At 40.5% G+C, this 12728-nt stretch overlaps 1 protein-coding gene across 2 annotated transcripts in view; it reads left to right on the forward strand.

Annotated features, from left to right (window-relative positions):
• The window catches only part of ADCY5 (adenylate cyclase 5), a 204803-nt gene that overhangs the window by 124484 nt on the left and 67591 nt on the right, over positions 1-12728 (forward strand). For both annotated transcript variants that reach the window (XM_041473286.1, XM_041473287.1), the window contains one exon: positions 1131-1252. In XM_041473286.1, the coding sequence (XP_041329220.1) occupies positions 1131-1252 (122 nt within the window). The remainder of the gene's footprint in view (positions 1-1130; positions 1253-12728) is intronic.

Below are 12728 nucleotides of genomic sequence, written 5' to 3' on the forward strand. Positions count from 1 at the left end.
TCTTCCTCCTGCTCATTGCAGGGAAACAAAAATAAAGACAAGGATGGCACAAGCTTTTGGGATTTTTCAGCTATTCCAGAGCACTGCCTGCAGGTTGGACCAGACCACAGCAGAGCAGATCCCAAAGGAGATGCTCCCACCTTCACAAACCTTTTGAACTTCATGGGGTGTGACTGGGAATAGAATGCAGCTCTGGGCAGAATTCTCAGGTGTGATTCCTGATATACACAAATGCATCCCTGGGGCACAAATTACCTGCAGATTTAAATTCTATAATTTCTGTGTGAAATTGGCATCAAGTTTAGAATAATAACAAACACTTGTTTTTATGTGAGTTTTTAGGAAAATCACCAGAAAGTCATCATTTTGTCAATTTTTGCATACTCTGTAGGAACAGCTTGCAAAATAATGTTACAAAAGTCACATAAAAGCTACAATCAGTAAATGAAAGTGCCAGTTGAGGGGCAAGGAGAGCCACAAACTGTTGATGGTATGTGGTTATTGAAAATACTCTTGTAGGTGAGTGGGTGGGTTTACAGATCTTAATTCAATTGGGCACTAACAGTGGTTTAAAGTGCAGCAGTAGCACTTCTCATGCTGGTTTTATCGGGGCATTTCTACATTTTAGCTGCTAAGAGCAGGTTTGTGCCTGCTGGGGGAATGTGCTTAGATAATTAGATAAGCAAGGAAGGAATTTTAAATAGTGCCCAAGGGTGTTGGGGTATCATTCCTCTGGTGTTAGGTGAAGGAAGACTTCGTGGTGGTGTGCAGAGACTGTGTGGGAGGTCAGACAATCTCATTTGTCAGAGTCCTTCCAAGAACAGTGCAGGAACACTCTTTGAGTTGCATGGTTGGCATGAGAATTGGCAACCATGAATTGTAAGCCCAGTGCATCTGGAATGAAAAATAATACTTTTTCTCCTAAAACTATTGAATTCTTATTGTGAGGTTGGGAAGAGAATTGCATATGACTGGTTAGGGGATCAGCTCCTGGGTTTCTGGAGCCCATTTTGCTTGGTTGTACTCATCTCTCACCAAACTGATGAGTCATTTCTCCCCAGTAAGGAACAAAGTGTGTTTGTTAACTGGGCAGCAGGTGTTTTAATTGGTTCATCTGTCTGACTCCACAGGAGCGTCTCCTGCTCTCTGTACTTCCTCGACATGTTGCCATGGAGATGAAAGCTGACATTAATGCCAAACAAGAAGACATGATGTTTCATAAGATCTACATCCAGAAGCATGACAATGTCAGGTAAGAACAGCAGCCTGTCTCCCAGCCATGGGGGAGGAGGGACCCTTCCAGTGCTTGGCCCTGAGCACCCAGAGATGAAGATGTCAGTGACACATAATCCAAAATTAGTGTAAAGACTCTGAAGAGTCACTAGCTGACTTTTGAAAGTTTGTTTATAAGATGGTAGGAGGATTGCCTCATCCAAACAATATCTTCCTTTGAGAAGTGACTTGAACTGATCTCTTTCCTTACATTTTCTCTTTTTTTTCCTTATTTCTTTGCTGGCGTAAGTGTTGATGGTTTTGAGAAGGTGTTATATTGGGGTCAGTTATTTCTGGACAGTTACAAGCACCCCTCTGATAAGAGATGATGGAATGCAAGTTAAAAATCGGGAACAATTCCCATAGGGTGAATTGCAGAGCCTGGCTAAGGTCTAGATTTTCTGGAGTGGTTTCTGGCAGTTTGGAATTACAAGCAGGGGGTCCATTAATGACAGCCTTGACACCTGCTCAGTCACCCAGCAATGTGTTGCTCCTTGGTCTACCTGGATGGGGAGAAGAGTTTGATATCCCATCTCTGGCAAGTCATGCAAAATCAAACTCAGCCTGTGCTACTGGGTTAGTCCAACCCCAGGAGCTTCTGAACATCTCCTGATTTCCACTGTCCAGTTTCCCAGGGAAGAGGCAATAAAGTAGTACTTCAGGTGGCTTGATAGCTTTATAGGCTGCACTTGCAAAGTTTAACCTAATCTTAATGCATTTCACCTCTGCTGGTGTACCTGATCTCTTTGGAGATCACTTATGTCTCAGCTAAGCCAGGTCCTGGAACTGTGTAACAGCTCTGTCAGTCTATAAATGCATCTTTTGAGACACAGGGACTGGGGACAGAGAGCTTTCCTTTTCCATCTCCCCTTACAACAATAATTTTTTCCTGTGAACTCCCTGTGTAGCTTTTCTCTCCCATGCAGTTTTAGTATGTGGTTGAATTATATTTTCTGATACTTTATGATATTTTATGCTCAACAAATAAAAGTGAGTTTCTAACATCCTGCACCCTCCAATAGCTGATGTGAAAAAATCCATATGAAATTCTGATGCATTTGAAGACTTTACCTTAGGATTGAGGATAGCTGGGAGAGGCAATGTACAAGCAGAAAATTGGGAGCTTGCTCAGTGTTGAATGTAGAGTCATATAAAACTCACTGAAATCAGGGAGAGTCTCTGTGCTGGCTTGGATGGAATTCAGCCCTTCAGTTTTTTTGGTTGTGACTCAGTAAAGAGATAAAGATCCACTAGCAATACAATGAAGACAAAACCAGTATCAGAAATCAAAGACAGTAACAGTTCAGTGATGAAAAATAAAGGATACATGCATGGTGAAGAAGGGAAGGGGCAGAGGCCAGCCACAGTGCCCTCAGCAGACTTCGTGCTACAGTAAATTACATTTTGTGTCTTCACGTTCATTTTTTCCTTAATGACACTGAGCTTGTTCAAGTAGGTGTGTAAATTACTTGTGATAGATGCTGATTGTGAATTACTTTTTTCCATTACTCAAAGGTCAACCTGACATTCAAACTAAGTGCAATTCATTAGCATGCCATAAGACTATGGTATTTTAGGCTTCCACATCAATTTCCATATGTCATTATTTTGCAGGTTTGAAAGTTCAGCAGTCAAATCTTAGTAAAGCTGATTGTCTCTTTAGGATGATACTGATTTGAAATTTTTATTTAGATGACTACATATACAATAACTAAATAAACAATAATGAACTAAGTTTGCAAATGAAAATTTTTAAAGGGGGAAGGGGAATCTGATGCAACAATTGTGACTGGAAAAAAATAGATCAAAGATAATGGCTGGTATGGAGACATGGAGATCTCAAAAGATGCATCAAAAAATGGCACATAGCTTAGAGGTATAGAAAGAGAAAAGAGCTATGATTTTCAGATATGGCTGTGTAGAAAAATGAAAGGTGAAACACAAAAACATAAATGGGAATGTGCACCAGTCAGTTCCTGATGGGTAGCTAACAGAACTCTTGCAAACATTTAATTTTCACATCTTGCATACTTATTAAATAATACAAGCATTTATGTAATAGTGTCACTTCTGCAGCGTAAAAGTGAATTTAACTTTATTCCTCATGGGTAATGAGTGTTTAGGAATCCAGGCCCTTGCAGGTGCCAACAGCTCCAGTGCAAAGGGACTCTAAGGTCTCAAAAGATCTTAAGAGGAAACAACTTAAATGATATCTTCCTCAAAGTGTGGGCTTTGTTGTCTGTGCCTGTGAGGTCCTAAATCACAGCCCACTGAAATCATGGAAAAGGCTGGAAAAGTGAGATAAGAAATAGGAATAAAATAGTGTATGTGCTGAGAGCAAATAGAAAATAACTCAGGAACATCTCATCTTCATGTACTTTAGGGAAATGAATAACTAAGTGCGAATATTGAAGAAAGGAAACATGATTTGGAACAAATGACTCATTTCACACCAGGAGTTCAGCACGGAGCCTTTGCTCTTGCCTGGCTGCACTGAAACCACCTCTAGTGGGAATGGCTGTGGATGATTTTGAAGCATTTACATGCACACAGAAACACCCTGGAGGGGGGAGGTAGCATCTCAGGGATGCTGATTAATGAACTGGCTGAATAAAAGCAAGCAGGCTCTTTACTTTGCACAGGGAAATGCTCAAGGGGAGGCTTTTGAGATGAGAATGCTCCAAGCAATTCTGGTTTGTGTTCGTCACTATTCAAAAATGTCATAAGAGCTAAGTTTTTATGAGCTAAAGGTTATTGTGTCAAGGCAATTGAGAAGTATGTGAAGTCAGTGCAAGGGTGCTGTGCCCAGCCATTGAATCTGGCTTCCTGTTGATGATTTATCAGCAAGAGCATTTCCAGTGGGAAGGTCTGCACAGAGCTGTGGGTTTTCCTTCTCCATCAGCTGTATTCAGTGATTCTTTTTTCCCCATTCTCCAAGATTGTGTATAAAGGCAGATTTTAAATGAAAGTATAATGGATGGGAATTTTTGTTAACTATTAATTTAAAAGTTTGATTGTCATCTTAAAGCTTGGAACCTGACATCTTGATTTTTACTGGATCTGCAGAGTGAGGTTGCTTTCCAAACCCACTGTCAGCATGGAAATAATGAGGCTCTGGAGGTTTCCATCCAGATGGGTTTAACTTGGGTCCTTTGAACTCAGAAGGCACCAGAGCCCAGCCTTGTGCACTTAGCCTGGTTTCACATTTTGTGTGGGAGAAGTGGCTTACTAAATTCTCTTCCAGACAAGATTAAATATTTTAATTTTCAGGGATGATTGGGTATGGGCTTTTGGGACCACCTCTAATTTTAATTAAAAACCAAACCCAAACCACTTTACCAGCAGAAAATGTTAATCTAAAATTATGTGAAGTTAATGTGTGTAGGCTTTCTTTTCTAGTTTAAAAATGAAGTGTTCTTTACTTTACAGTTCTGCTTTTATATGCTTAGTTTCAGATTCTAGGTTACATGGTTCAGGGCTTTTTGGGTTTTTGGGGGGTTTTTTGGGGTTTGGCTTTTTGGGGGTTTTTTTGGTTTTTTTTTTTTATTTAGAAAAAGAGGTTGCACACTTTTTTTCTTTTTTTCCTTTTCTGTTTGTTTAAGAAAAAAGAAGGCAATTTAAACCTGTGTAGAAGAGATCTTCCTCAAGTACCAGCCTGTAAAACATAGCCATGATCCCTCAATAAGGAGCAGTTCTGCTATGATATTGCTTACTGTGGCACACTTCCCTTACAGGGTGGGCTGTCTCTCCATAAGAGAAAGATGATATTTTAAATGCGAGATGCTGTGGTCCTTTTGACCTGAATGGGTAAAAGACAATCTTTTTTGAGCAAATCTTTTTATCTGGACTTCCTGCAAATGAGTTCATAATCTCCTGATTATTGTTATGGAAAGTAAAGTTCAGAGACTAATTTATCCACAATGAAAATATAATTTCCTGTAATTTTTGGCAGCAAAATTTGTTTCAGGATCATTTTCTTCTGAAAATTTTAGTGTGGTGACAAAACAAAGATGCAAAGGTTTGAGATTAATACACTCTTTTTCAATGCACATGAACAGAACCTTTAAACAGAGAGTGAAACATTTTCCTGTCCTGATTTATTGAATGAGAATTAACTTTGACAAATCCAGAACCTCAGAGCATGATTTGACCTTTCCCACATATGTGTGTGTGTTAAATATAAAGTCTATTGTCAAATGCAATCAGGAAAGGAGTTCCCAAGACTATGCAAGTAATTTTGGGTAAACAACAAGGTGAATTATGTAACTAAATTTGTTCATGTCATCATGAATGAGATTATGTCTGATAAACAAGCCCTAAATTATGCATAGATAATATTGTTTATCTATCATGCTTCCCAGACAGAATTTTAAGTGTTTTACATTACTATTGCTATTTATAGTGTCTCACTGCAGTGATAATGGCTTTAATGTTATCTAGGTTTGGCCAAATATAGTAATCTCTGTGCTATAAAAGGAGGCTTGAAGTCCTCTGTGAACGGATAAAGGTTGGCTTTGTCATTGAAATTCCTTTAATGAACTGTTTCAAGAAGCTTATTTTAGGGCTGGCATCCAAGTGCAGTAAAAGTGACAGTTTCCTCTCTTCACCCCTTCACATAATTCTTATGAATCATGTACTCAACAACATTAACCTGCTTTCAGAGTTTCTTAAACTTCTTGACAACTTGAACTAAACCATTTGCAGAAATGAAACAAGACCATTTGCTTTCAGCTTTTTAAATGGAAAGCATTTGTAGCTCATCTTCTGATTTAATGACATTCTAACACCAAAAAGTCTTCCCCTTAAAAATGACCAAATAGTTGCACTTTGGCTGAGTGTCAGGGTATTCAGACCAGCTGCGTCAACTTAACCTCTTCACCTTTGAGGTGTTGTGATGCCTAAGTAGTTGCTTAGGAAGTTTTTTTAATTCCTAGGTTGCAAGGATCTATGGAATTGTGAACTATGACATTTGAGGAAAAATTGAACTACGCAAACATCTTTTTCTTCCCTCCTCCCACTGTCCTCACACACAGGACATCTGTTCTTAATGTTTCCTGGTGGTGAAGGACTTAATGCTCCTTAATAAATAAAGTTGCATTACGGCAGGTATAAATTCCTGACAGTTCTGACATGGATATTTTCAAATATTACACAGTCCCTCATCTCAGCCAAAGTTTGTGTAGCTTTAATTTCTCTGGAAGGCCTCATTGCCAGGAAAGGGCAGGAGCAGTAACTTTTTAAAATATTTACTGTATAATCCATCTTCCTCCTTGTCTTCTTTCCTTTCTGAGGGGAGGCAGAATGAAAATTGATGGTTTCTGTTTAAAAACAAGGAAGAGCAACATTAAGAAGGAGAAAGCCCAAGAGCCACTTTTATCCATGTTTTGCATCCTTGCTGCTGCTCTCTGTGCCAGTCCCTGAGCTTCGATTTCCTCTAAAGTGTGTTGATGGGTTGGTTGGTTGTTTCTCAGAATCAAGGCTTGGCAAGACCTCTCCCTCCTTTTCCTTATTCAAGAGATGTGCCCACGAGCAGCAGAAAGTTATTTTTGCCTGTAGGTGGGGGGTAACTATGGGTTTCATGTGAATTTAGAGCATTTAATTGCTGTAACTTCTGGTTGAAGCTGTAGGATGAGAGTGAGTAGGAGGGAAATGAGCCTGCCCACATCTTTCCCCACATGACAGCAGTGAATTTTACCTAAGCAGGAACTCTCTCTGTCAAGAACCAGCTCTTGGGAGTTTCACCTATGCCTGGCAGATGTGAATCTTTGCTTTTTAATGTTGCAGATTTTTCTCTTTTCTTTCAATTTAGCAATAAGTTTTAGGAAGTGCAGAAATAGGTTTCACCCATGGATGAAGGTGAAATACTCTGCTTACCACCACTGATCACTTGTCTCTTCCTAATCAATTTGCTGTCTTTGAGAGGAAAAAGTCACTTGTCTTTTGGAGATTGTCATTCATGCTAAAATTCAAGTGTAAAGAAATTCACTTATTGCAGCCTTGACACACCTGGAGTTGACCTCAAAGCTGTGCAATAAGTCCGGGTGTAAATACTACAGGAGATGTTTCAACCCAGGATCACTCCCTCTCCATAATAAATGTATTGATGGTTCAGTCATGAAAACTTTTAAGCCAATAAGGACAGCTGCTTTATATATTTTAGCAAATCTACCTCTTTGTGCGTGTGCACAGCAACCTTTAAGAACAAATACATGCTAGCTCATTTAAGTATTCATTTGCGCTGTGATCTTCCTCTTTGAGCTGGGAATGTATTGTGATCCTGGTCCCTGCTGGGAGCCCCTGGTGTCCTCAGGGCCGTGAGCGAGCCTGGTACCCTCTGCAGAGCAAGGCGGATAAATTCCTGGTGCAAGGCACCCCGCTGGCTGCACTGCTGAACACGGGTGCTGCAATCGAGGGAGCATCCCGCACGAGCAGCGTGCCAGGTGACTGCAGAGCTGCAGCCAGCAGCCAGCCAGCAGCAATTAGGAAGGGCCTGTGATGTATAATTCACACCCTGCTATCTGAGTGTACACAAGGGCCTGTGAAGTTCACAGGGTGATGGATTGAAGAGTGTTAGATGTTTTAATGATGAAATACTGTGAAGAGTAATTTGGAGAGAATAATGAAGGTGCCTGCAGAAGTTTGCAGAGCAGAATTTTAACTCATCAAGGTTATTTGGATTCTCTTTTTTCTTCAATAGTACTAAGAAGAAATTGATTTTTAAAAAATGTATGATTGCTGTTTGGTCTGATAAAAACAAATGTATCAAATTTGTAGTAAAAAAACCCCCATCAAATTACGTTTATTCAGCTAATTCACTCCCAGTCCTCTGTACTCTGGAGTAACCTTGACAAGAAAAATTGAGTATTCTCTGAACAAAACTTTTCTTTTGTGAAGACCTGCTTTTACAGAGTTGCTTTTCTCCTGTAAAGACTTCGTGAGATTTCAGTTGATGAACTGCTTTGTCATGTAGTTAACATGCAAAGTGGTTTTAAGAACATTGAGTTTATATAACATTTGAAGAGGTTTTTATTAAAATCATCATCCCACCTTTTTGCTTCCTCCCTAGATGATAATGACTGAAAAGCAAAAATTAGTTAAACTTTTTGTTCTGTAATGCAGGGAACTTTGCAAAACGATTTGAAGCTCTTACAGAAGCTATAAAACAGGCACAGTTCTGGATGGGGATGGATTAACTTCTCTTGTTTTATACTATATTTATATCCCTCAACAATAGCTGCTAATTTGTGCATCTGTTCCTACTGGTGTATATATAATTTTGACAGTGGATAAATAATGAAGAGACAAAAGCTGGAACCAATTAATGGAGAAGAGCTCTCGAGTGGCCTGGCATCCTGTGACTCAAGTTAGTACCACTGCTAACTTGAGTCTATGTCCTTCAGTAAATGAAAGTCATAGTGTAGTTTCTAGTTTCTCTTCTTTATTAACTTTGCTTTATACTAAGTGGTGAAAAAGTTTGGGAGAGGTTAGTACTGACTGTGCAGTCTGCATAATTCTGTTAGTGGGGTTTTTGTAAGAAACCAAGCTAAGAACAGAAACAGTTCTTGAGAAACAGAACTGACAGAAATGAGGAGCACCAGAGGACTGCACAAAAGAGCAAGGGAGGCAAAAGACCAAAGGTTTAATTAATTCCATCACACACATCCCACTGGCATAGCATTGCCCTTGTGGAATGATAGAAGTGCTCTTTTTAGAAAACTGAGATTTTTCTGTGCCCACTTGTGTTTTTGTGGCAAAGCCCAAGAAGGATGCACATAATTTTGAGTGGTGGGAATAAGGATTTGTAAAACTGTGTAGATTCTGAGGACATGGAGGTTTGCAGGTAGCTTTCAGAGATTGGGAAGTGTTTGTATGATGCTATTTAAAAAGCAACCAAAATATAGCACTGTAGGTGTTATCTTCCTTGATACCATGACCAGCAGAGCTCTTTGTGGTTGCTGTGTGTGATTTTGGCAAATATCTGAGGCTCTCAAAGGCACTGAGAAAATCTAAGGACATTCTTGACCAGTAACCACGTCCATTTTTTGAATCAACCTCCCAAATTGATGCCATAAACATATAGGAGGATCATCAACATTCAAAATCAACTTCCTTATCTACAGTTCTACAGAATCAACCCCCAAGACAAAAAAACCTGGCATACTATTTATAAATTTATTTGTAGATATTTATAAAACTATCTATAAAACTTCTATCTGTGTGACCATCAGCAAAATATTCTCTCCTAGCCTCCTAGGTTGCAGAGATCTCCCCAGTAAGTGGCATGCAGAAGGCTGGGTGTGCAGGGCTTTGCTGAGTTGTAGGGTCAGCTGTAAATGCCTCTTTGTCCCAGCAGCAGCTGTGCAAAGCAAATCTCACATGAAGAGGAAGGTGCAGATAGGAAACAGTGGGAAATTTTCCCAGTTTGATCCACTATGTCAGCTCATTGTTTTGGGGTGTTTTGATGGTGATGTTTTGGGTAGGTTTTCATCATGTAAGCATGATTTTATTGCAGAGTGTGATCATTCACTGGCTCCATTCCTGCTCACTGTGGGGAATGCTGCTGATAGAGGGTTACTAGGACAACCCTCCTTCTTCTCACAGCTACTTAATTTCTGTTATCTCCAAGGCCTGGCAGACCCATACATCAGTGCTGAATGAAGCAGCAATTCAGAAAAGTGCCTTGTAACTGCCTGGACCATGAAGGAACTGAGAGAACCTGTGTCACAGAGCTAATGGGATATTAGTGGGGAGGAGAGGTAGGCAAAAAAATATGGGGATGACAAAAAAAAAAACCTTGGAGAGAAAGGAGCAAATTTACCAATTTTTAGGATGTCTGGAGGAAAAAAGAAGGGGCAATGGAAACCAGATGCAAGCAAGTGTAGATGTGGACATTTATGTGCCATAGGAGTGTTGGTGGCACCTCCATTCCCAGGAGCACGCACACCAATGCACCACTGCTTTGTGCCTTGTTTCTAAAGAATGAGCTAATAAGAATCAATTTGTAGAACAAAACAAACAAAACTTTGGCTTCTGCTCAGGGGAACTTGAGCATTGCAGTTACAGATCAGGCTTCAACAAATGCCAAGAGCTGATCCATAAAAGTATAATTATTCTGTTTCATTTGGAACCTTTTGTTCTGGATTGCATTCAAAACTACTGTAAGCCCCTTTGTGAGATTAATTTCCTTTCCAGGCAAGAGAAAAAGAGGCCTTTTCATTTAATAGTTCTACTTTGTTTCAATTAAAAATGAGGAAATCTCACGTCCTTGCCTTTCTTCCCTAAGATTCTTCCCTTCTGTGGAATGGTGACCATCAGGTCACAGTTTAGGAGGACAGGTCTCATGTAGAGACAAAGTTGTGTTACAGAGTGTAAATTGTAAGTGATAATCTGTTCTTCCTATCCAGTACTCTTTATAATTTTCAGCTGCAAACTGAGTAAAATTTTGCTGTTGAAATTGGAGTGATTACAAATTTCTTGCAAAGCCCAGGGACTTTGAAATTGCAGGTGTGGCTTACCTGCTGAGCTGCTTTTCCTTGGAAGTATGCAGTGGGGGAAGAAGTAAACTGAAAATGGTATCTTGTCTGAAAAGTTAAAACCTGAGATGGACAGTGAGTTTTTTAATTTGACTTGGTAGTGAGGCTGATCAGAGTTCAGACATGCTTGGCTGCCATTGCAGAAATGTCCTGAAGGTCTTGAAGGCTCTGAGGAGCTGTGCCTAAGGAGCCAGCAGGGAGCGTGCACAAACACACACACTCTGTGCTGGGCACTTCTCATGGGCTGCACCTGCAGGGAGCGAGCAGGGCATGGCTGGGCTGCCAGGCCAGAGGGACATCTTCCTGTTCCTCACTGAAATGGAAACCCAGAGAATTAATAATTCAGTTGACATTCCACGTGGCAGAAAGGACAACACAGAGGTAGTGAAGACCTGAAGAGGCGCAAGGGATGAGGCACACCATGCTCATCAGAAGCACACTGCCAGGGTAGGTAATCTGAATTCCATTTTCCCATGTACCCAGAGGGCATTTGGCCACATCTCCTAGGAGAGGCCATAAATGAAGAAGGCATCCTCATTCTCTTTTGTTAATTCTGTTTCATTTTTCTATATAAAAGAATCAAACCCCGGAGCTGCAGCTTGAATCCCACTGTCCCATGTCACAGCGTGCACCACAATCAGCAGGGCAGAGCGGAGCGCTCGCCGTCTCTGCCTCTAATTATTCTGAGTATTTTATATGTAATGAGCAGCTGCAGCATGAGGTCCTGAGGGCACCCCTGTTCCCAATCCAAAATAGCCAGTTGTCCAGTTCAGGCTGGATTCAAGCAGAGGGAAAATTAGATCCATGTTTTCTCACTTCTTGGGTGATGGGTCTTAGGAGATTGTTTTCTTGCCTTCAATCTCAATCCATTTACTTATAAATAGCAGGAATTTGCAAAATACATTGGAATCAAGGATACAAATTTCTGTGTTTGTTTCTGTATACCTTAAAGATATGCCAGCTTTTTGTGTCAGGCCAGTGGTATTTTAGCTGGCAGGAATCTTGGCTCCCAGGTAAGATTTGGCTACAGTCATGTAGATGGCAGCACAGATGTGGGAGGGATTCTCTTTCATGCTGGGCACGTACTGTTTCTTACTGGAGCTCCTGACTTAGTCTGAGCCCTGTCTGTTCCTCTTAATTCAAACAAACAAATAACAACCAAATAAATAAATTAAACAGCACTCAAGTATTCTTCTAAGGTGCTATCACGAGGCTCAAACTGAAGTGAAAAATTACCTGCCAGGGTTTCTAGCCCTGGTGATTTTTGATTAACCACAGCATGTCCTAAGTAGCCAGAAGGTGAAGAAGCCAAGAGGATCCTGGGGATGGTTTGTTTTTGGCTTTGACTGCTGTTAACTTCTTTTCTGATTCTGTTGACAAGGATTCTGGTGACGGGATGTTGTTAGCAGGATTTTTTTCAGTTGCATAAGGATTGAGAAAACAGTATCTGTCTGACTCTTCCACAGTGAATGGCTTTCAAGTTAAGCCCTGGCTGCAGTATTGTGCTCTAGCTGTGACACTATAAATAAAGTTATTAACAGCAATATGTAAATGGGTTTCTATTTTTATTCCCTGTATTGTTTGCAAAATCTAGGGCAGTTATTCAGGAAGAATCATCTGCTATTTAGCACTGAGCCTACCAGCATTTGATGTTGTGTGGGCTGCTGCACTTCCCCCCCCTCCCTGCTTGCTTTCTCTCTGTGCAGTGGCTATTAGAATCCAGCACTTCTGCAAGTTTGTTTATTGTGGTGTTTAAGAAATAGAGTAGCTGTGCTAAGCATTTTCAGGCTTCCGGAGAGTGGCTTGGTGTGTAGGAACAGGGAATCATCTCCTGATATCTGAACTGCAGGAGCATTTAACCAGCCATACAAACACCAAATGGCGCAGATGCACTTTGCCTTAGTGAGCATCTTGCAAGTTGAA

The sequence above is a fragment of the Pyrgilauda ruficollis genome, unplaced genomic scaffold (assembly GCF_017590135.1).
Source record: "Pyrgilauda ruficollis isolate IOZ18807 unplaced genomic scaffold, ASM1759013v1 scaffold3, whole genome shotgun sequence".
NCBI lineage: Eukaryota > Metazoa > Chordata > Aves > Passeriformes > Passeridae > Pyrgilauda > Pyrgilauda ruficollis.